Genomic DNA, 25021 nt, shown 5'->3' with positions numbered 1-25021 from the left:
AATCCACAGATGTTCACAGATATTTGAAATATCTCTTACAACATTGATCACTGTTCCACTGTGTTTCAAAGATATGTCTTGTGTTTCAGATGTTTTATATACACCTCTGTTTCTGGTGATAAATGACCTTTTTATAAACTTTTTATACTGTATTAAAAAAGTTATTTTGAGCTTGAACTGGATTGCGTATTCATTCTTCACCTTAAACTGATGAATAGTTAGCCTGGTCCCAGGTCAGTTTGTGCTGTCTTGCCAACTCCTATGGTATTTTGCAAGACAGCACAAACAGATCTGGGACCAGGCTAATGAACAGTCTGTATGCTAATCTAAGTAAATATTGTGATGGCTTCCGGTCTACGCAGCTCGTTGACTGTAACATCAGTTAAACGTGTCAGCACCTCTCCCCATTTCTCCTGGTCCTCCTCTCTCTCCTGGAACTTGGCCTGGTGGGCAGAGTAGACCATGCCCAGGATGAGGCTCTCAAAGCGGGGTGCAGCCAGAGGGAAAGCCCCTCTCTGGTCCTCCAGGGCCTTCACCATCTGCTCCATGGAAGAGAGGATCTTGGGGATGTTGTCGTTGATGCGAGTGAGGAAAGCCCGTCCGTGCCTCATTGATGCCATCTCCAGGTCCAGCAAGATGACGTTGTCTTTGTCGATCTCTACTCTACCCAACAAGAACTGTATGAAGAGGAAATAAACTAATGATCAGTCAAATGTGGGTAGGTAGTAAAATATGTATAAGGAAGAAGTTTAGGAGTGAGCTGATATGGGTGAGTGGGGGAAAAACAAAGAGTTCGAAAGCATGCACATAAAAGTGTAACCTGGTCCCAGATCTGTTTGTGCTTTCATGCTGACTTTGATGGTCATTGTCAGCAAGACAGCCCAAACTGATCTGGGACCAAAGCTAATAGAAGTGTAACTCCAACCTCAAACATCAGGTTGACATCACTGAGGGATCGGCCCAAGCCCTGGGAAGGAAGACCACCATGTACGGCACCAGACACATCTGAGGGAGAAAAATGTTGTTCCTTTTAAATGACTCATTATGAGAAAAAAATATTGTTACACTCAGGAACATTTCATACAGTTGAAGTTGGAAGTTTACATACACCTTAGCCAAATACATTTAAACTCTGTTTTTCACAATTCCTGACATTTAATCCAAGTAAAAATTCCCTGTTTTAGGTCAGTTAGGATCACGACTTTATTTTAAGAATGTGAAATGTCAGAATAATAGTTGAGAGAATGATTTATTTCAGCTTTTATTTCTTTCATCACATTCCCAGTGGGTCAGAAGTTTACATACACTCAATTAGTATTTGGATCATTTCCTTTAAATTGTTTAACTTGGGTCAAACGATTCGGGTAGCCTTCCACAAGCTTCCCACAATAAATTGGGTGACTTTTGCCACATTCCTCCTGACAAAGCTGGTGTAACTGAGTCAGGTTTGGCGGCAGGTAGCTAAGTGGTTAAGAGCGTTGTGCCAGTAACCGAAAGGTCGCTGGTTCTAATCCCTGAGCCGACTAGGTGAAAAATCTGTCGATGTGTCCTTGAGGAAGGCACTTAACCCTAACTGCTCCTGTAAGTCGCTCTGGATAAGAGCGTCTGCTAAATGACACACAAAAAAAGGTTTGTAGGTCTCCTTGCTCGTACACGCCTTTTCAGTTCTGCCCACACATTTTCTATAGGATTGAGGTCAGGGCTTTGTGATGGCCACACCAATACATTGACTTTGTTGTCCTTAAGCCATTTTGCCACAACTTTGGAAGTATGCTTGGGGTCATTGTCCATTTGGAAGACCCATTTGTGACCAAGCTTTAACTTCCTGACTGATGTCTTGAGATGTTGCTTCAATATATCCACATCATTTTCCTTCCTCATGATGCCATCTATTTTGTGAAGTGAACCAGTCCCTCCTGCAGCAAAGCACCCCCACAGCATGATGCTGCCACCCCCGTGCTTCACGGTTGGGATGGTGTTCTTTGGCTTGCAAGCATCCGACTTTTTCCTCCAAACATAACGATGGTCATTATGGCCAAACAGTTCTATTTTTGTTTCATCCGACCAGAGGATATTTCTCCAAAAAGTACGATCTTTGTCCCCATGTGCAGTTGCAAACCGTAGTCTGGCTTTTTTATGGCGGTTTTGGAGCAGTGGCTTCTTCCTTGCTGAGCGGCCTTTCAGGTTATGTCGATATAGGACTTGTTTTACTGTGGATATAGATACTTTTGTACCTGTTTCCTCCAGCATCTTCACAAGGTCGTTTGCTGTTGTTCTGGGATTGATTTGTACTTTTCCCACCAAAGTACGTTCATCTCTAGGAGACAGAACGTGTCTCCTTCCTAAGCGGTATGACGGCTGCGTGGTCCCATGGTGTTTATACTTGCGTACTATTGTTTGTACAGATGAACGTGGTACCTTCAGGCGTTTGAAAATTGCTCCCAAGGATGAACCAGACTTGTGGAGGTCTACAATTTTTTTCTGAGGTCTTGGCTGATTTCTTTTGATTTTCCCATGATGTCAAGCAAAGAGGCACTGAGTTTGAAGGTAGGCCTTGAAATACATCCACAGGTACACCTCCAATTGACTCAAATGATGTCAATTAGCCTATCAGAAGCTTCTAAAGCCATGACATAATTTTCTGGAATTTTCCAAGCTGTTTAAAGACACAGTCAACTTAGTGTATGTAAACTTCTGACACACTGGAATTGTGATACAGTGAATTATAAGTGAAATAATCTGTCTGTAAACAATTGTTTGAAAAATGACTTGTGTCGTGCACAAAGTAGATGTCCTAACCGACTTGCCAAAACTATAGTTTGTTAACAAGAAAATTGTGGAGCGGTTGAAAAACGAGTTTTAATGACTCCAACCTAAGTGTATGTAAACTTCCGACTTCAACTACATTGTTACAATCAGGACCATTGCATATGAACATTTGCATATTGATAAAGATTTTCAAAACTGACCTTCCACTCAGAACCTATCATATAACATACTAATTATGTAAATGTGGATATCCACCCTATTCAAACTACTCAATGCATGGCATTCAAGACACATAGTTAGTGTCTTTAGATATTCTAAGTTATTGTTTTATCTCACCATCTAAGAAGACATAGAGTTCCCAGAGTGACCCAGAGCACGATTCCAAGTTGAGATTTTGTCACCATTTCTCTTTTGTGAACGTATAACTCTGATTGCATGATGGTTTCTCTGCCTCTGTCTTTCCTTAGCTTCTACTTCAACTACTTTTATACACCACTAAAAACCCAGTCCGATAGCCAGTGAGTCAAGGCTAGAATACCATACATTCTTCCACCTTGGAAAAAAGGCATCAGGGCCAGTTGGCTCATAGGTTTACAGCACTACACTAGTGTTCTTCAATCCTGGTCCTACTGGGTGTGCAGGTTTATATTCCATCCAGAACACACCTGAGTAACTGTTCAACTACGGTTATCACTAAGCCTTTGATTTGTGTTAGTATTTGAACAAAATCCCTGTGGGCCCCCAGGACCAGTTTTTGAGAATTGTTGTGTCCAGATTTTCTTTGGACAGGTGTTTGAGAATGTAATCACAAGAATGTATAAACACAGTAGCAGTCGCACATATCCACTGGCAGCATCAGCTGAGCTGGGTCGTCACTAGTTACCACAGCCACAAAGTGATAAACCTCACCCTATTTTCTACGATTTATCTTCTTAAAATGTGATTTTTACACCTAACAACACTGATAACCGTATGTCTAACGTGCTGACCACACCGCACGCGTTACGTGCGCGAGCGTTGCAAAATAAATGTACAGATGTTATTCAATCATTGCACCCACACTGCTCGCGGGCGTCAACGAGCGTCTTGCGTGGCCAGACACTACAATAGAACTCGGTTCTGTTTGTGACGCTCAACGCGCTGAGAGTCCCGCCTCTCCCATCTCCTCATTGGTTTTTAGGAGCATATACAGTGGGGAAAAATAGTATTTAGTCAGCCACCAATTGTTGTTCTCCCACTTAAAAAGATGAAAGAGGCCTGTAATTTTCATCATAGGTACACGTCAACTATGACAGACAAATTGAGAATTTTTTTCTCCAGAAAATCACATTGTAGGATTTTTAATGAATTTATTTGCAAATTATGGTGGAAAATAAGTATTTGGTCACCTACAAACAAGCAAGAATTCTGGCTCTCACAGACCTGTAACTTCTTCTTTAAGAGGCTCCTCTGTCCTCCACTCGTTACCTGTATTAATGGCACCTGTTTGAACTTGTTATCAGTATAAAAGACACCTGTCCACAACCTCAAACAGTCACTCTCCAAACTCCACTATGGCCAAGACCAAAGAGCTGTCAAAGGACACCAGAAACGAAATTGTAGACCTGCACCAGGTTGGGAAGACTGAATCTGCAATAGGTAAGCAGCTTGGTTTGAAGAAATCAACTGTGGGAGCAATTATTAGGAAATGGAAGACATACCAGACCACTGATAATCTCCCTCGATCTGGGGCTCCACGCAAGATCTCACCCCGTGGGGTCAAAATGATCACAAGAACGGTGAGCAAAAATCCCAGAACCACACGGGGGGACCTAGTGAATGACCTGCAGAGAGCTGGGACCAAAGTAACAAAGCCTACCATCAGTAACACATTACGCCGCCAGGGACTCAAATCCTGCAGTGCCAGATGTGTCCCCCTGCTTAAGCCAGTACATGTCCAGGCCCGTCTGAAGTTTGCTAGAGTGCATTTGGATGATCCAGAAGGATTGGGAGAATGTCATATGGTCAGATGAAACCAAAATATAACTTTTTGGTAAAAACTCAACTCGTCGTGTTTGGAGGACAAAGAATGCTGAGTTGCATCCAAAGAACACCATACCTACTGTGAAGCATGGGGGTGGAAACATCATGCTTTGGGGCTGTTTTTCTGAAAGGGACCAGGACGACTGATCCGTGTAAAGGAAAGAATGAATGGGGCCATGTATCGTGAGATTTTGAGTGAAAACCTCCTTCCATCAGCAAGGGCATTGAAGATGAAACGTGGCTGGGTCTTTCAGCATGACAATGATCCCAAACACAGCGCCCGGGCAACGAAGGAGTGGCTTCGTAAGAAGCATTTCAAGGTCCTGGAGTGGCCTAGCCAGTCTCCAGATCTCAACCCCATAGAAAATCTTTGGAGGGAGTTGAAAGTCCGTGTTGCCCAGCGACAGCCCCAAAACATCACTGCTCTAGAGGAGATCTGCATGGAGGAATGGGCCAAAATACCAGCAACAGTGTGTGAAAACCTTGTGAAGACTTACAGAAAACATTTGACCTGTGTCATTGCCAACAAAGGGTATATAACAAAGTATTGAGAAACTTTTGTTATTGACCAAATACTTATTTTCCACCATAATTTGCAAATAAATAAATTAAAAATCCTACAATGTGATTTTCTGGAGAAAGAAATGCTCATTTTGTCTGTCATAGTTGACATGTACCTATGATGAAAATTACAGGCCTCTCTCATCTTTTTAAGTGGGAGAACTTGCACAATTGGTGGCTGACTAAATACTTTTTTTCCCCACTGTACCCACGTGGGTGATTCAAAGATGTATTTATTATCAAAACCAACTGGACTGGACTATGCTCCAGTCCAGTTGGTTTTGGACTATGCTCCAGTCCAGTTGGTTTTGGTAATAAACCATAAAGTTGGTTGCCAACTGCCATTTTAAAGTCCAAAGAAGAAGCCTGAAGGAGGAGAGATTACTAGAAAACAAACTTTTACAGTTTAATCAGTGGATTAATTGTCGGAGTAAAAGGACCCTGTGCATTTCAGGTAAAATAACAACCCAGTGTTTATGACAAATTAGCCATCAATGCCACCATGTGTGACTATCCTCCACCTAAATCAGGAAATACAGCAATGGTTGATACAAAAGCTGAAGACACATTAAATATACAAACATCCCCGTCCTCATTTACCACTTAGATGCTACATCAGGTTCCTGCAGTATATAACAAAGCAGCAGACCAAATATTAAATTAACATCCAAAATGTGGAACAATGTAAATGAACAATCTACCGCGGAACACAACTATAAATACTTCCGCTAGCCCTCTAAAGGCTACAACAAGGGTTTGTTCTAAACTGTTTCCTGCGGCGGAAGATGTGTGATTACAATATCTATTTAAATTGGAAAAATACCCACGTTTATCTTGATGAGTCAAGAGGACAGACTCTCCTGTTGTTCACACTTAGGCACAAATACTTTGCGCCAACTGTTTTTACATCCGTATGTCCTCAACATGAGCATGTTGGTTCATTTCATGATGCAGATATTCTATCAATCACAGACGTAGAAGAAACACAATAAAACAATTATTATCCACATGAGTGACATACAGTGCCTTGCAAAAGTATTCATCCCCCTTGGCGTTTTTTCCTATTTTGTTGCATTACAACCTGTAATTTCTCACCAGTGATATAGATCATTGTGTATCACAAAGATACATCTACCATATCAGTTTGTGGTTTCCATCAAGGTGCCATAACGAGTTTGGTCCAGCAACACGGTATGACCTTCTATGCAGCTTCTGCGACATGGCTCTGAGGGCAGCCGCCCTCGGGTTAACACGAAGCATGCTGTCCCTCACTCTGCGTCTCTGGTACCCGGATTCCCAATGCCCTTAATTGGGCTCGAAACAGCCTCCGGTCCAAGTTTGTTGTTCCCAGCCACCAAGTCCTTAATCTTTTCATCCAGAGCCAAGTCTGACATGTCAGAATATAACGGTGCATGTGACAGACTGAAGTGTCTGGGGGAACAAAGAAGAGTAACATTGGGATGAGGTAATGTAATATGAGGTAATGTAATACAAGGTAATGTAATATGAGGTAATGTAATACAAGGTAATGTAATATGAGGTAATGTAATACAAGGTAATGTAATATGAGGTATTGTAATATGAGGTAATGCAATATGAGGTAATGTAAAACGAGATAATGTAATATGAGGTAATGGAATATGAGGTAATGGAATATGAGGTAATGCAATATGAGGTAATGTAAAACGAGATAATGTAATATGAGGTAATGGAATATGAGGTAATGGAATATGAGGTATTGTAATATGAGGTAATGCAATATGAGGTAATGTAAAACGAGATAATGGAATATGAGGTAATGGAATATGAGGTAATGGAATATGAGGTAATGGAATATGAGGTAATGCAATATGAGGTGATGTAAAACGAGATAATGTAATACGAGGTAATGGAATATGAGGTAATGGAATATGAGGTATTGTAATATGAGGTAATGCAATATGAGGTAATGTAAAACAAGATAATGTAATATGAGGTAATGTAATATGAGGTAATGCAATATGAGGTAATGGAATATGAGGTAATGTATACCGTCATAGTAATTTTAAAGTTCTGTCTTGATTGTAGTCATTCTAAATTGTTTGATTGGTAAGAAACTGGAAACCATGCATCTAAAGTCTTTGTAGTTTATAGCATTACTCTCAAGCACAACTGACCTTAGACGACGTTTGATTGTTGATCGGGACACATGTAGAATATTTGCCATCTGAGGCACACTGAAAGCACAGGACATCAGAAACCTCAGTTGCTCTTGAGTGATGGCATAACAAGATGCACCTCTAGCTCCTCTCCAAGTCCGAGGATCCCGGTAACCAGAACTGGCTGTAACAATAATACAACACTGTGTTTAGGCTACTTAATGTATTGTGACAACGCCCGCCCACCTCATTCCAAAAACACTTTTAAATGATAGTAACTGTCACAAATTGTGGCCAAGTAATGTTTTTATAATATTGGATTTTAAAGCCAAGACATTAATAGAAATGATGACCAAGAACGAATACAATGGGCAGCCGGAGAACGAAGAGTGAAAAAAAATCTACGCCCAACATTACCTGGGTTGATTGCTCAACAGTACGCCCAACCACACCCACTACAGTGCTGCTTAACTTGTTGTGCATGCCAGCCAGAGGCTCTGTTTGCAGCCTTTCAAGTTTATGTTAACCTATATTCTGATTATAATAGTATGTTCATCAAAAGATCATGAACATCCTCTGTTGTCTGTCTAGAAATGGTGATGTTGAAGATACTACTTGTGTTTGTCATCATTTGACGGCTTGGGAAGATTAAAAACATGTCACTCCTCTTATCTTTATGTTAGTTTAATGTGAAAACAAAGGTAATCTCATTCTTATTCTGAAGATGAATAACAACATTTAGGCATAACAGTAAATACATTTAAGCAAGGTGTTAGGTTCTGAACAGAGTATGAACTCAAATGGACGCAGAGAAAAGCTCAAACCAAGTTTATTCCTTGTTATCGTGGACTGACGGGCATCAAGTCCAGGATTATCAGAGAAGCCGAGTGCAGTCATTTAGGATCTGTTTGCAGCCTTTTTGCCATCTTCAGTTGATTTCCCTGTGTTATATATATATTTCCACACTATGAGGTGGAATAATACTGTGAAATTGTGAAAATGATGTTAATACCCTTTTAGTGTGACACCAGATCCCAAATGAGTGCATTTCACAAATGTAGTCTGTTCACATTGAGATCTTATCAAATCTTTTTAATACTTCATTTGCGGAGGTGGAGCACAAAATGGGGGTAAGATTCTTTTAAAACTCATTTTGAGCATTTTTTATGAAAGTTAACTGAAGAGATAAAGTTTATGTTAATCTATATTCTAATGAAAGTAGTCTGTTAATCAAAAGATCATGAACATCCTCTGTTGTCTGCCTTGAAACGGTGCTGTTGAAGATACTGCTTGTATTTGTCATTATATGACTGCATGGGAAGATTAAAAACATGTAAATCCCCTCATCTTTATGTTAGTTTAATGGGAAAACGAAGTTAATTTAATTCTAATTCTGAAGATGAATAACAACATTTAGGCATAACAGTAAATACATTTAAGCAAGGTGTTAGGTTCTGAACAGAGTATGAACTCAAACGGATGCAGAGAATAGCTCAAACCAAGTTTTTTCAGCCCACTGGATGGAGCCAAGAGGGGGGGGGGGGGGGGGGGGGCACAGAGCAGTTAAGAACAGATTCTTCTCCACTGACGTCAATGCCAATGTGATAATACACCTCTGTTACACTGAACACATATCTGCAGATCTAGAGGACTCTTGATTTGCATTTACAAATAGCAGAATGTTCTGCAGGTGTTATGATTGGGGTGTGTGTGTCAGCTTCCACTGCCAAAAAGGAACACAACTGCTTTATATATTGCATGGGTGTGTCAACCATACTGTTCTTCAGTCTAATCCATCTGAACCCAGTTTTACCTGTTGTAAATATGTTTGGTATCATAACAAGCTGTGTCTAAAGATTCCTTACATGTATTTTAGACTTTAACAGTTGGTATTAAATCAGTATTTCTAATGTTGTTTTGTTTTGTTTGTTCTTCATGTTTTGACCTCCAGACTCCTCCATCTCATCCCACCAACTCTGTAAATCCACCAGGCCCCACAATGCATCCTCCACACCACTGCAGTAACAGCCATATCTTCAGGTCACAAAGCTTCAGTACTATCTGAATGTGTTGTAAGTCCTGTACAGCACATGGTATTCATCACTATTCAGACAATGTTACAGCTGATAACCTGTAATGACATTGCCAACCTAACCAACCCCCTCTGATTCTTCTCATTCAGGAATTACCATCCAGCATCCTGTGGCAACGTCAATGTGAAACCGCATTGACCCGTGATCACCACCAACCTGGGCTCCAGAACGGTAGCCATGGACACCCAGGCTTCGCTAAAGGAGATTTGGAAGGATCCCAGTGAGCAAAATTGACGTATTTCAAAAGTGTTTTAAATTTATTTTTTATATGTTTTTTCAACGTCTTTTGCTCATAGGGATGGCCCCCCGACGAGAGCACACCTGGCAGCAGAGAGCACTTTGATGTGATTGGCTGTTCAGCAGGAAGTTTCATCTGGCTACACAGAAGAGATGATGGATCTGACCGATAATGTTTTTTATGGAATGATGTATGATTCTAAATAAAAAAGTGTGAAATGTACAGAATGACTTGATTGATCAATTAATAATACACAAAACTTTTTTTTTTTAATACATGGAAGAATTTGTTTAGTCAAGGTACAATACACAAAAACATATATGGAATAACTAGACTAGTCAAAGTATATGGAATAACTTGACCAGTAAATGCATGAACTGACTTGGACGTTCAACATGAGACAGTCATTAGTTTTTTATCAGTCCTGCCTGTAGTGACACATTGGCCCCTTGTCAGTGGCACTAGGAGTGAAGGTCCCGACAGGCACACTGCAAATTATAATGCAATGACAAACAATTACTGTAATAACTCATTATAATGTAATAACTTCATGTATAATGTAATTTCCCCCCCATTTTAATCAAGTATTCAATATTTAATATTTTATTAAGTATATGCCCCAATTTCAAATGTGTTTTAAGGCTGAGTACAGTCAAAAACGTGATTATCCTGTGTTTTATATATATTTCCACACTATGAGGTTGGAATAATACTGTGAAAATGATGATAATGCCCTTTTAGTGTAACAGCTGTTTGAAAAGACCATATGACATTTCAGCCTGTTTTGGTGGGATGGAGTTTTGGCCTTCAAAATTAGTTAATAGATCAATAAGAAAGAGAGTCCCAAGTGAACACCAGATCACAAATGAGTGCATTTCACAAATGTAATCTGTTCACATTGACATCTGTGTCGAATAGCGTAACATTCGTCATGGGAACCACTCCATATAATTGGTCATCGCCCAGCGTTCGCCGCTGGTGATTTTCATAAAGTTGGGAAATGCTTAACTTTTTCACCGCCTCACATGCCACGTTCGTTCCCCCCAACAGGGCGGTAACACGCGCGGAAACACCGCTTCCCATTCATTTTCAATGGAAGGAAAGTGGTGAGAAGCGGAGCCGGGTGTTTGAGTAGGCTAAATTAGCTAGCTGCATTAGCTAGCTAAGTAAGTGAATTAGCTAACTGTTTAACTATAGTCTTTCTCTGTCTTTGAGTCAATACTCACCACATTTTATGCACTGCAGTGCTAGCTAGCTGTAGCTTATGCTTTCAGTACATTATTCATTCTCTGATACTTTGATTGGGTGGACAACATGTCAGTTCATGCTGCAATAGCTCTGATAGCTTGGAGGACGTCCTCCGGAAGTCATCATAATTACTGTGTAAGTCTATGGAAGGGGGTGAGAACCGTGAGCCTCCTAGGTTTTGTATTGAAGTCAATGTACCCAGAGGAGGACAGAAGCTAGCTGTCCTCCGGCTACACCTTGGTGCTACCCCAGAGAGTGATGTTGAGGCTACTGTAGACCTTCACTGAAAAACAGTGTTTTAATCAGTTATTTGGTGACATGAATATATTTAGTATAGTTTTATCTAAAAAGGATAACTTTTAAAACTTTAATGTTTCCTCTGAGGAGCCTCCACTGCATTCTATCACATACTAATGATGTAAATCTGGATAGCCAAACTAATCCAAGTTGAGATTTTGTCACCATTTCTCTTTTGTGAACGTATAACTCTGATTGCATGATGGTTTCTCTGCCTCTGTCTTTCCTTAGCTTCTACTTCAACTACTTTTATACACCACTAAAAACCCAGTCCGATAGCCAGTGAGTCAAGGCTAGAATACCATATATTCTTCCACCTTGGAAAAAAGGCATCAGGGCCAGTTGGCTCATAGGTTTACAGCACTACACTAGTGTTCTCCAATCCTGGTCCTACTGGGTGTGCAGGTTTATATTCCATCCAGAACACACCTGAGTTACTGTTCAACTACAGTTTCTCAAGAACTGGTGTACAGATTTTCTTTGGACAGTTATTTGAGATTGTAATCACATTTTTTTTTTAATAAACTGTAGTAACATATCTCCGCCACACAGCGGCAGCACCACATATTCACTGGCAGCATCAGCTGAGCTGGGTCGTCACTAGTTACCACAGACACAAAGTGATAAACCCCGCCTATTTCTACAGTTTCTCTTCTTAAAATGTGATTTTAAACCTAACCCTAACCACACTGATAACCTCATGCCTAACCTTAAATTAAGACCAAAAAGCTCATTTTTGGTTTCATTACCCTTTACGAGAGGCCTACAACTAATTGTGACTTTGTGGCTGTGGTAACTAGTGGAACCCGCTGAAGAGCTGGGCAGAGAAAAACGTTTGTTTATTTCAGTTGAATAGTTCAGTCTTCCCTTATGATAAAAAAAAGTGGAGAATAGGTAGGCTGATTAAGTTTATCAGCTAATAAATCATTTTAAAAATTCACAATCATATACTGAATCAACTGTGTTTGCAAACTCATCTGTAGATCGATTTATTATTTGTGTGGTCTGCTGATTGGTGACGTCCAACTGGCATCACAACCACAGACCAGGTGTAATTGGATCATCTGAGACCAGCCACCCTGACAGCTGATGAAACTGAGGAGTATTTTTCCTCTTTTGTGGGGAAAAACTCATTCTGATTGGCTGGGCCTGGCTCCACAGTGGGTGGGCCTATGCCCTCCCATGCACACCTAGGGCCTAATGAATTGATTTCAATTGACTGATTTCCTTGTATTAACTGTAACCGCTGACCAGCTAATCAAATGGACTATTTGCATTGATCCCCCCAAACTTATAATACCTTAAAATATCCAAAGACACTAACTATGTGTCTTGAATGTCATGCCTTGAGTAGTTTGAATAGGGTGGATATCTACATTTACATAATTAGTATGTTATATAATATAATACCACAACAGGTTCTGAGTGGAAGGTCAGTTTGAAAATCTTTATCAATATGCAAATGTTCATATGAAATGGTCCTGAGTCAAACAATATTTTTTTCTCATAATGAATAATTTAAAAGGAACAACATTTTTCTCCCTCAGATGTGTCTGGTGCCGTACATGGCTGTCTTCCTTCCCAGGGCTTGGGCCGATCCCTCAGTGATGTCAACCTGATGTTTGAGGTTGGAGTTACACTTCTATTAGCCTGGTCCCAGATCAGTTTGGGCTGTCTTGCTGACAATGACCATCAAAGTCAGCATGAAAGCACAAACAGATCTGGGACCAGGTTACACTTTTATGTGCATGCTTTCGAACTCTTTGTTTTTCCCCACTCACCCATATCAGCTCACTCCTAAACTTCTTCCTTATACATATTTTACTACCTACCCACATTTGACTGATCATTAGTTTATTTCCTCTTCATACAGTTCTTGTTGGGTAGAGTAGAGATCGACAAAGACAACGTCATCTTGCTGGACCTGGAGATGGCATCAATGAGGCACGGATGGGCTTTCCTCCCTCGCATCAACGACAACATCCCCAAGATCCTCTCTTCCATGGAGCAGATGGTGAAGGCCCTGGAGGACCAGAGAGGGGCTTTCCCTCTGGCTGCACCCCGCTTTGAGAGCCTCATCCTGGGCATGGTCTACTCTGCCCACCAGGCCAAGTTCCAGGAGAGAGAGGAGGACCAGGAGAAATGGGGAGAGGTGCTGACACGTTTAGCTGATGTTACAGTCAACGAGCTGCGTAGACCGGAAGCCATCACAATATTTACTTAGATTAGCATACAGACTGTTCATTAGCCTGGTCCCAGATCTGTTTGTGCTGTCTTGCAAAATACCATAGGAGTTGGCAAGACAGCACAAACTGACCTGGGACCAGGCTAACTATTCATCAGTTTAAGGTGAAGAAAGAATACGCAATCCAGTTCAAGCTCAAAATAACTTTTTTAATACAGTATAAAAAGTTTATAAAAGGTCATTTATCACCAGAAACAGAGGTGTATATAAAACATCTGAAACACAAGACATATCTTTGAAACACAGTGGAACAGTGATCAATGTTGTAAGAGATATTTCAAATATCTGTGAACATCTGTGGATTGTATATTGTTTGGTGTCAGTCACGATTGTCCCTGTTTATAACAATGGAAATGGAACATTTCAATAAAAAACATGATTTGAACAAGAAAGGTACAAGATTACAAATGTCAAAATAAAGGAAACACTTGAGTAAATGAGGGATACAAAGTGTATTGAAAGCAGGTTATTCCACATAGGTGTGGTTCCTGAGTTAATTAAGCAGTTAACATCCCATCATGCTGAGGGTCATGTATAAAAATCCCCAGTTGCCCATTATGGCTAGAAGAAGAGATCTCAGTGACTTTGAAAGAGGGGTCTCGAAGGAGCATAAGGGGTTTAAAGGCTGGGTGTGTGTGTGTGTGTGTGTGTGTGTGTGTGTGTGTCACCAGATCTCAACCCAATTAAATACTTTCTGGAGCGGCGCCTGAGACAGCGTTTTCCACCACCATCAACAAAACACCAAATGATGGATTTTTCCTTGTGGAAGAATGGTGTCACATCCCTCCAGTAGAGTTCCAGACACTTGTAGAATCTATGCCAAGGTGCATCGAATCCGTTCTGGCTCGTGGTGGCCCAACGCCCTATTAAAACACTTTATGTTGGTGTTTCCTTTATTTTGGCAGTTACCTGTATATGACAATGTCATAGACATAACCAACATCACAAAACAACGACCTCTCTCCTTCTCCCTGATTATTTTTTTTGACCCTTCTGTGTCTGGCTGTTGTGCTGCCTGGATGTTCTGGTCCCCGAGGAGGAGGACTCTTCCAGGGAAGACAGCTTCTTCTTCAGCTTCCCAATGTCGTCCTCATCCTCCCCCCGTCTCCCCCCCCTCCGAGCCTCCCGCCTTCTCCCCCGCTGGCCTCTACCTCTGCCAACCTGGACTCCTGCTTCCTGTTGTAGCTCTCCTCTCTGCTGCTTACCAGCCAACATCTCACCTCTGTTCCACACTAGGATGTTCACTCCTGTGGTGGATCACAAAAAACCTTATTGTCTGAATCCCAAATGGCTCCGTGTGTATTGCACTAATTTTGACCAGGGCCCAAGTTGAACACAGATTTTTAGCAAACAAATTTCCAGCTACAAACATAGTTAGTGGATTAGTTAGTCTCTTTGCTGATTTGATCCTGGCTGCCGCGATTACAAACATAGTGGAAAGCCAGTATTTAAAACCCAGACTCACCCATTCCAGATCCTAAAACATCTCCCATTGGATTGAACTTGTTGACCTGGAAAGGAAGGTGTGCAGAGATTTAAAACGGTTTTGACCCCAACGATGGCTTGAACAATAGTGCAGCACAAATTCATGATTCAACACTTGTAACAAATACAGTGACACATCCCTGAAGCATGACTTCATCCCCTGGAAGAAGACACTGCTCCATCACTTCCCATATCAAAGTCTAAAGGGCTACAGACTAACATTGACGTTATTTCCAAGTAAGAGTCGTAATAAAACGAAGGTAAAATTTCTCGTCATACTCACCGATATGATCCCAGGGGCGTTGTGGTCCAGTAGTTGGCATGCCAGCTCTCCCGTGTTGGCGTCGTAGATATCGATGGTCCTCAGGGCACCTGGACACACCCTCTCATCAGGGTACCGCCCAACCACCATCAGGTCATAGAGGGGGTGCCACGAGGCCTGGACACACAAACCGAAGATTGAAGATGAATATTTTGAGCCAACGAGAGAGACACACACATAAACACACCTGACCAATCAGAAGAGGAGTACACCGTGATCCACCCACGTCCCTCACCTTGATAGGTGTGAGGTGCTGAAACTGTTTTGCGACCAAGCTTTAACTTCCTAACTGATGTCTTGAGATGTTGCTTCAATATATCCACATAATTTTCCTTCCTCATGATACCATCTATTTTGTGAAGTGCACCAGTACCTCCTGCAGCAAAGCACCCCCACAGCATGATGCTACCACCCCTGTGCTTCACGGTTGGGATGGTGTTCTTCAGCTTGCAAGCAACCCCCTTTTTCCTCCAAACATAACGATGGTCATTATGGCCAAACAGTTTTATTTTTGTTTCATCAGACCAGAGGACATTTCTCCAAAAAGTACGATCTTTGTCCCCGTGTGCAGTTGCAAACCGTAGTCTGGCTTTTTTAATGGCGGTTTTGGAGCAGTGGCTTCTTCCTTGCTGAGCGGCCTTTCAGGTTATGTCGATATAGGACTCGTTTTACTGTGGATATAGATACTTTTGTACCTGTTTCCTCCAGCTTCTTCACAAGGTCCTTTGCTGTTGTTCTGGGATTGATTTGCACCAAAGTACGTTCATCTCTAGGAGACAGAACGCGTCTCCTTCCTGAGCGGTATGATGGCTGCGTGGTCCCATGGTGTTTATACTTGCGTACTATTGTTTGTACCGATGAACGTGGTACCTTCAGGCGTTTGGAAATTGCTCCCAAGGATGAACCAGACTTGTGGAGGTCTACAATTCTTTTTCTGAGGTCTTGGCTGATTTCTTTTGATTTTCCCATGATGTCAAGCAAAGAGGCACTGAGTTTGAAGGTAGGCCTTGAAATACATCCACAGGTACACCTCCAATTGACTCAAAGTATGTCAATTAGCCTATCAGAAGCTTCTAAAGCCATGACATCATTTACTGGAATTTTCCAAGCTGTTTAAAGGCACAGTCAACTTAGTGTATGGAAACTTTTGACCCACTGGAATTGTGATACAGTGAATTATAAGTGAAATAATCTGTCTGTAAACAATTGTTGGAAAAATTACTTGTGTCATGCACAAAGTAGATGTCCTAACCGACTTGCCAAAACCATAGTTTGTTAACAAGAAATGTGTTGAGTGGTTGAAAAACGAGTTTTAATGACTCCAACCTAAGTGTATGTAAACTTCCGACTTCAACTGTATATATCCTATAGCACCACGTGTGTATATTTTCATGAAATAGATAATACTAGCACATCAAATTACGTTATTATTGTACACTAGCCTACTCCCCTATCGACACAGTAAATAATATTGCCTAGGCGCTTTCGACAATACGTTATCAACTCGTTATCAACAAAAAGTAATTATTTTTAAATAAACCAAATTTGCCTTATCAACACAGTAGGCCTAAATATTTCCTAACGATATCACAACTTAAATATAGCCTACTTACTTCCTCAATCGGATCAAGGACATCTTGATAATTATTTTCATAGTCTCTAAGGAAACTATCTGTAGCAGACACTCGAAAATCGCGTCTGCGCTTGTAAAAAAAATATATATATATCTGTGTCACGCCGAGCTCTCAAATACCTTGCCCGTCTCTCACTCTATGAACGGTCACCTTGGGACGTCCTTACCCTGAACCCTAAACTATAACTAACACTAAACTTAACCCTTTTACATTTATACTTGATTGAGGTAGGGACATCCCAAGGATTCCGAATAGCACGGACCCTCTGGGATATGGAGGACTAAAAGTGCCACAATTAAATAAATAAATACACCATTAAATAATTACTTAAATGTGTCATTAATTAATTCAAATTTGAATTAAATACATAAATGTGTTATTAAATGTGTCATTAATTAATTCAAATACCGATTCATTTTATGTAAAATACATATATAATAATTTCACTATTTACATTTACATTTCATGGTCCTGCGTTGCAGTGATTCATGAATTACTTAAAACTGTCAAACTGACCCATCAAAAGTTGGTAGGCGGAACCTAACGCCTGATTGGTTACCCTCTGCATCAAGCCAAGACAAATCAATTCCGGATAATGGATTGATGCAGAGCTACTGAACACATTCCAATACACTGGGTGGCGCTATTCACCTCTACATTGGTTTAGTTACACGGTTAAACAGAACTTTCATTGCAACGGCTAAAAATCAAGAGAAGACTCGGTCCTGCTAGCCCCAATGTTGAGACGCTGTGTGAGGTGCAGTTTGAATTAATTAATGACACATTTAATAACACATTTATGTATTTAATTCAAATTTTAATTAATTAATGACACATTTAAGTAATTATTTAATGGTGTATTTATTTATTTAATTGTGGCACTTTTAGTCCTCCATAGGTACCAGGTACTTTTTTTCGTAATGGAAAACCAAAAAAGGCAAGGCGAGGCGAGTAGGTACCATGTAATGGAAAAGCACCATTAGATTTTGAAGAAGTGTAATATCGTTACATGGTAAGTTTAGTCTTTTCCTGGTTTCAAAGGCTGCATTACAGTAAAGTGATGTCATTTTCTGAACTTACCAGACTGTTCTAGCTGTTCTATTATTTGCCTTTTACCACTTAGTCATTATATCCACAATATGATAGTTATTTATCCGAAATCTAAATGTGGAAGATATTTTGTGAATGCACCAATTGTCAACCTTACAATATCGTTGCAATATCGACATCAAGGTGTTAGGTCAAAAATGTGATATTTGATTTTCTCCATATTGCCCAGCCCTAATGTCAATGCATACACAGTTCAGATGAATTGACACAAGTTCAGTGTCTTTGAAAACATTAACACACTGTGCAGTAGTTTACTTTTTTTTCTTCCATTTACTAAAATCAAACTGTTCTGCACCTTCAGTGCTAACAGTACAGCATTCATGTTAGTCATTCTGTGGACCATAATGAGACAGGAAGCTTCAAAGAAACAGCTTTTTTTCCTTTCTTTTAAAAGGAAAGTAAACTTTCAGTTTTTCCTTGCTTGTTCTAACACAACAAATAAAAACATGGGTTGGACATCAGTCTAAGATTCTTGATAACACTTCCACAGTCTCTACATATAGTCTAAGTGCATCAGTAACAGAAACTCCTGGAGCTGGCAAAATTGCAACCTCTTCATCTGAGAGCTCACGGGCCAGCTGAACCTCGGGGACTGACACAGTGCCTCGATGAAGGCAGTGAGGTCCGTTCCAATCGATCCCATATTCTTCAGGAACCTGAATGGATGACAAGCATAATCAGTCTTGTACTTAAAACTAGTTTGACATGTCCTTACACAAGATTGTTATTTTTGGTCACCAAGGCAGTGAGAAATTAAATGTTACTTATTCAGTTTTTTTTAAATAATACAGCTTTGCATAGTATGCACTGTAGAAACTACAGCTCACAGGTTGATCTTTAAAAGCTCGGGAGATTTTAAAGAGACAATAATCTATAGTAAATGTTTCATTTAAAGTATCACATTTAGCACCATTTTTTTCTCCCATAATTCCTTTGGGGAAACAATTTTAAGAAAGTGTTTAAAGTTCATTGTTAACCTCAGTAGGATCCTCCTCAGGGCCTTGCTCTCTGTAACTTCTCCAGAGTTGCTGTGGTGACTGATTCCTTTCAGTTCTAAGACCGTGGAAGTTCCAAGCATCTCGAAAAGAGTCGAGGCTTTGCTGAACCAGTGGAAGGAAAATCCGGTGCAGAGCGAAAAGATGGACTTCATTGTCTGGATTCAGTGTCTCCTGATCTTCCAATGAAGTAAAGATCTGATAGAAGAGGTCCAGGGCATGTTCATAAACATCTCTCCACATCCTCTCTATTCTGTGTTTAGGATAAAATTGAGAAATTGTTAATTTATGACATATGCTAAAGTACATTCAACTAGTATGTTAGTTGTGTGAGCCTAGTTGCCAAACATATTTCTTTACCGCTGATTGTGGACACTTCTGCCTGTGATGTGTGAATTCCTGTCGGTACCTCTGCTTCTGATCATGAATTCTGCTACATCTGCATTCTCCCCCCCTTTGTCAGACCGTACCCTTGATGGCAGCCCATACTGCTCAACAGCGGCGATAAAGCTCTGTAAGACCGTATGAGCTCTATTATTGCCGGCCACAGTCAGGTAGACCACTAAACGACTGAATCCATCCACCCCACCGTGGACAACAAATCTCCACCTGTTGCAAACACATGAAAAAATATAACTTTATTGTATAACAATTGTAATGAAACATAGAAAGATGCATTGTTTATCTGCTAATATCACTGACCTGATAAGCTTATGGTGGCCATCTATATGCCACAAAGAGTTTGGGCCAGGAACAAAATACTGCCGTCGCCTTAATACACGCAGCCTCAGACGTCTCATGTAGACTCCCTCTGCATTGACTCTGCGTAAAGACTCTTGCAGTCTTGAGACTGAGGGGAGGAATTTAAAATGAATAACCACACACTCACTGGCTACTTATTTTGAGGATATAGTGGTGTCATAATAAAATAAATAATGTGTGCAAAACAGTCAACTATTACAGAACCACCACAGCTTCAAAAATGTACTTTACTGTCAGATATTGTACATATACATACATACACACATATATATATATATACATACATACATACACATATATATACACATATATAAAAATTATATATACATATACATATATATATATATATATATATATATATATACACACATACATATACATACATACATACATACATATATTTATATATATATACATACATATACATACATATATATACATACATACATATATTTATATATATATATATATATTTATATATATATATATACATACACACATATATATACATATATATACACATATACATATACATATATATACACACATATATAGATAGATAGATAGATAGATAGATAGATAGATAGATAGATAGATAGATAGATAGATAGATAGATAGATAGATAGATACCACATGCTCGAACAGAGATGACCTGAGATTTTTTGCCTCCTATGATATTTTGCTTTTCTATGATTATATTATACCCTTTACAGCAGGGGCACATCCGGACAGCTGAGAATATTACTGTCAGATATTGTTCCACCTCTATTAAACAGGAGGCTAAAAATCACAGGACATGTCTATCCTGATGATACAAGTCAGCCGTCCTGAAATGTGTGTTTCTCTTCACATTTCTTCTACACATTCTACATCTCAGAGGCGATGTCTTTCCATAAGCGGGCTTCCTTCACCTTTCAAAGGGGCAGAGCTCCAAATTAAAAATACATTTAAATAATGCCCATATTATTATCTACTCACTTGGAACATGCACACCTCTTGCATTCAGGTGACCACGCATTAGCTTGTAGCCGGTGTTTGGATGACTTCTGTGAATTTCACTTACAATACGGTCTAACTCCTCATCATTCACAGCTGAATAGAGATCTGTCTTTCTGTACAAACAAGAAAAACACAACATCAAGTAATGTTACCTTAAACGTCATATTCTTTCCGAGTGTATGAGAGCAGCAATTCATAAACAGAAAACTCATGAATTTAGTGTAAATACCTTAAACTGTATTGTTGCATGCGCCTCCTGATGGTCCTCTTTGACACACCGAACATCGCTGCAATTTGAACTGCGGGAACTCCACAAAGAAGTTGGTGCTCCAGAACTGCACTCGGTATGTCAAACGCCAAACGCCCCGGTCCCTGTGTGTGTTGGGCCTGAAGTGCCCTGGTACCAGAGAAGCGGTGGACAACTTCTTCTAGATTTGCAATCACTCTGTGGTCGATATCTTCGTCAGAAAGTGCGGAAATGACTCCAACAACTTCAATAAGTTCCTCTGCTTTACTAGCTACATGCTCTGGGTCAGCAGGTCCTGCTTCTACATCCTCTGCTAAGTTTAAAATGTCTCTAACCAACTCCCTGGAAAGTTCACGGAGATCCTCCATTGTCTCTATCCAGGTTGGCCTACTCTCCTTCAGACCAAAGCAATGGATCAGACTAGATTCGCGTTAGCCCCGCCCACTGACTTTGATGGGTCAGTTTGACAGTTTTAAGTAATTCATGAATCACTGCAACGCAGGATCATGAAATGTAAATGTAAATAGTGAAATAATTATATATGTATTTTACATAAAATGAATCGGTATTTGAATTAATTAATGATACATTTAATTACACATTTATGTATTTAATTCTAATTTGAATTAATTAATGACACATTTAAGTAATTATTTAATGGTGTATTTATTTATTTAATTGTGGCACTTTTAGTCCTCCATACTGGGAAAGCCTATGAACTCTATTCAACTGAAAGCCACGGACACAACTCTTATTGGTTGTCAGATGTAGGCTACTTGGAACTGAAAAAAAAAACATAGTCTGTGATTGGCTAACAACATTTAGATCTGTATACAGCGAGATAAGATGATATACCGTCCCATGAGGTGTTGAGGGAAAGACATTACCTATACATTGGACATAATATTTTCTAGACCATTAGCCATAACAGGAAATACACAAGCTGTAGGCTACACTATAGCTCAAGGTGGCTACTTCCTAATGTCGGCTTGCACGGGGAAAACGGTACATTTCTAACATTTATGGTTGAGATTTCATTAATATAAATATAAACTCTGCACCTTATGTCTTTCATTAACAAGCAGGCGTCACGCATAGGTTAGCCACAGGGTGGTACTGTTGCCTAGGTTTATCCACACGCAGGCGTCACGCAGACGTTAGTAAGGCGTTGGTATCATGTCATGTCAGTCAGACGTCAGTCGGGCGACAGCCACACGGTGGTAGGGTTGCCTAGGCTTAATTATGGCCCTTATCACCCCCCAGACATACACACACAGACCCCCCCACCGGCCCTCCCCACTACTCACTCACTGAGCAACAGCCTGTCTCACTGCCTGACAGTCAGCAGCAGGTCACAGTGAATCTATATTTTTTTTAAAGAGAAATGCTGCCATGGCATTTTAGAAATAGGCCAAATAGGCCATTAGAAATAGGCCAAAAACCCGCAAACAATATATTTTCACCCGCGACATCGCTTTCAAAGTAGCCCAATTTTGCAAGAAAACCGCGAACATATCAACACTGACTACCTAGCAATCCTAGCGCCGCACCGCAATTTACTCAGTATCAGATTGTGGATAAACCCATTATTGATTAGCTGATAAACTTCATCCGCCTGCTACCTTTTCTCAACTATTTTATCATACGGGAAGACTGTGAACTATTATTCAACGGAAGTAAAACAAACTGTTTTCTCTGCCCAGCTCCTCAGCAGTTTCCATTAGTTACCACAGTCACAAAGTGAACACCAGCTGTAGTCAAAACACCGTCAGCGTTGCTATAGACATTTACATATTCATGTTTTTCGGTGTTTTCATCTAAACTGCTCGCGCGCGTCTGCATCGCCAGGTTCTAAAATAGAACTTGGTTACGTTTTTGACGCGCTGCAAGTCCCGCCTCTCCCGCCTCCTCATTGGTTTTTAGGAGCATATATACCCACGTGGGTGATTGAAAGATGAACTGAGGTCCACACTCCAGTCCAGCTGGTTTTTGGTAATGCACCTTAAAAGTTGGTTGCCAACCGCCATATAAAGTCCACAGAAGAAGGAGAGCTTACTATGACATGTTGTAATTGCGGTGGGAATCATGAAGCCACGTCTTCTGAATGCCCCACAACGGTAAAAGAGAATGAGGTGGCCAAAGTCAGGGTCGTACAGAGCATTTCATATGCAGAAGCTGTTAAAAGGGTTGAATGTTGCACCAGACGAGTCCATGGTAGTGGATAGGCCTTCACTGCAGGCTGCAGGGGTTGTCTTACACCAAGAGGATCCTGACATTTTTTAAAGGTTACAAAAAGGTGGACTTTGTGGCCTTTTTCGCAGTGGTGATAAATGGCACTGCCAAGGTGGAGGAAAGATCTAGGAAGATTGAAATCATTGTGATTGTGGCGGGGCGGTTCCTGGGGCTGAAAGATTTCACAGCAAAGGAGTTACATGGAATATTAGCGAAAGGTCATAGAGCCTGGAAAGGGAGATATGGAGAACTAAAAGAAGGAAGAAGTGGGAGTTTTGTTTGTTTTTGGCAACGTACTATTTTTATTAGGATCACTATTAAGTATGGATTTGTTTATTTTAATTGTATTTTTGGTTTCAAACCGTCCAGTGGGTGGCGGCAATACAACTTTTGGATGTAGTCCGCCATCAAACCCACAGAAGAAGAAGAAGAGGAAGAAGAAGAGGAAGAAGAACAAGAGATTGCTAGAAACTAACTAAATGTCCCTTTTATCTGTGGAGTAGTTGTCGGAGTACAGAACACAAGATTTTGTGTGACTCAAAATGGGTCAAAATTCTTGTGCATTTCAGGTAAAATAACAACCCAATGTTTATATCCCAGGACAAATTAGCTAGCAACAGCAAGCTAGCTAGCTAAATGTCCATGAATGTTTCATGTGTTTCGACCTGTCCCCAAATGAATATAGTTGGTTCAGAGTTCGTTTTGATATTGCAGCCTGCATGTCCTGATCACGTCTGATGTGGAGGACAAAATCAACATACGGGCGGCCCCGGTGTGGTCAGCATGTTAGGCATACGGTTATCAGTAAAATCACATTTTAAGATGAGAAATTGCAGAAATATGCGGGGTTTATCATTTACATTTTAGTCATTTAGCAGACGCTCTTATCCAGAGCGACTTACAGTTAGTGAGTGCATACATTTTTTTTTTTTTTTTCATACTGGCCCCCCATGGGAATCAAACCCACAACCCTGGCGGTGCAAATGCCATGCTCTACCAACTGAGCTACACAGGGCTGTGGTAACTAGTGACGACCCAGCTCAGCTGATGCTGCCAGTGAATATGTGGTGCTGCCACTGTGTTTATACATTCTTGTGATTACATTCTCAAACACCTGTCCAAAGAAAATCTGGACACAACAATTCTCAAAAACTGGTCCTGGGGGCCCACAGGGATTTTGTTCAAATACTAACACAAATCAAAGGCTTAGTGATAACCGTAGTTGAACAGTTGAATCGGGTGTGTTCTGGCTGGAATATAAACCTGCACACCCAGTAGGACCAGGATTGGAGAACACTAGTGTAGTGCTGTAAACCTATGAGCCAACTGGCCCTGATGCCTTTTTTCCTAGGTGGAAGAATATATGGTATTCTAGCCTTGACTCACTGGCTATCGGACTGGGTTTTTAGTGGTGTATAAAAGTAGTTGAAGTAGAAGCTAAGGAAAGACAGAGGCAGAGAAACCATCATGCAATCAGAGTTATACGTTCACAAAAGAGAAATGGTGACAAAATCTCAACTTGGATTAGTTTGGCTATCCAGATTTACGTCATTAGTATGTGTTACGAACCCCGTGGCTTTAAACGTCTAGGGTGGATGGACAAGAGACCCGTAACATAATTCA

At 40.5% G+C, this 25021-nt stretch overlaps 4 protein-coding genes across 4 annotated transcripts; 1 reads left to right on the top strand and 3 right to left on the bottom strand.

Annotated features, from left to right (window-relative positions):
• Positions 1–326: 326 nt before the first annotated feature.
• On the bottom strand, positions 327–6746 carry LOC311148704 (protein FAM180A-like; the record flags this gene model as incomplete). The annotated part of the gene is made up of 3 exons (XM_084185683.1): positions 327–677; positions 926–1005; positions 6641–6746. The coding sequence occupies 3 exons, from the start codon at positions 6744–6746 to the stop codon at positions 327–329; spliced, it is 537 nt and encodes a 178-aa protein (XP_084041809.1).
• Positions 6747–12691: 5945 nt separating this feature from the next.
• On the top strand, positions 12692–13590 carry LOC311148703 (protein FAM180A-like; the record flags this gene model as incomplete). The annotated part of the gene is made up of 3 exons (XM_084185682.1): positions 12692–12704; positions 12914–12993; positions 13240–13590. 3 exons carry the CDS (start codon positions 12692–12694, stop codon positions 13588–13590), a joined length of 444 nt encoding a protein of 147 aa, XP_084041808.1.
• Positions 13591–14586: 996 nt separating this feature from the next.
• LOC311148702 (DNA damage-binding protein 2-like) lies at positions 14587–15532 on the bottom strand (the record flags this gene model as incomplete). Its single annotated transcript, XM_084185681.1, has 3 exons — positions 15380–15532; positions 15077–15122; positions 14587–14858 (listed from the first exon to the last, which is right to left on the bottom strand). Exons 1-3 carry the CDS (start codon positions 15506–15508, stop codon positions 14587–14589), a joined length of 447 nt encoding a protein of 148 aa, XP_084041807.1. The 5' UTR covers positions 15509–15532.
• A 2362-nt stretch (positions 15533–17894) lies between these two features.
• Positions 17895–21614, bottom strand: LOC311149031 (uncharacterized protein). The gene is made up of 6 exons (XM_084186127.1): positions 21149–21614; positions 20899–21032; positions 19860–20007; positions 19518–19766; positions 19140–19410; positions 17895–18818 (listed from the first exon to the last, which is right to left on the bottom strand). Exons 1-6 carry the CDS (start codon positions 21532–21534, stop codon positions 18621–18623), a joined length of 1386 nt encoding a protein of 461 aa, XP_084042253.1. The 5' UTR covers positions 21535–21614; the 3' UTR covers positions 17895–18620.
• Positions 21615–25021: the final 3407 nt, after the last annotated feature.

This window comes from Coregonus lavaretus (assembly GCF_964263955.1).
Source record: "Coregonus lavaretus genome assembly, chromosome: 21".
In the NCBI taxonomy this organism is placed as follows: Eukaryota; Metazoa; Chordata; class Actinopteri; order Salmoniformes; family Salmonidae; genus Coregonus; species Coregonus lavaretus.
The sequence above is the reverse complement of the archived record's forward strand: the minus strand, read 5'-3'. Positions and strand labels throughout refer to the sequence as shown.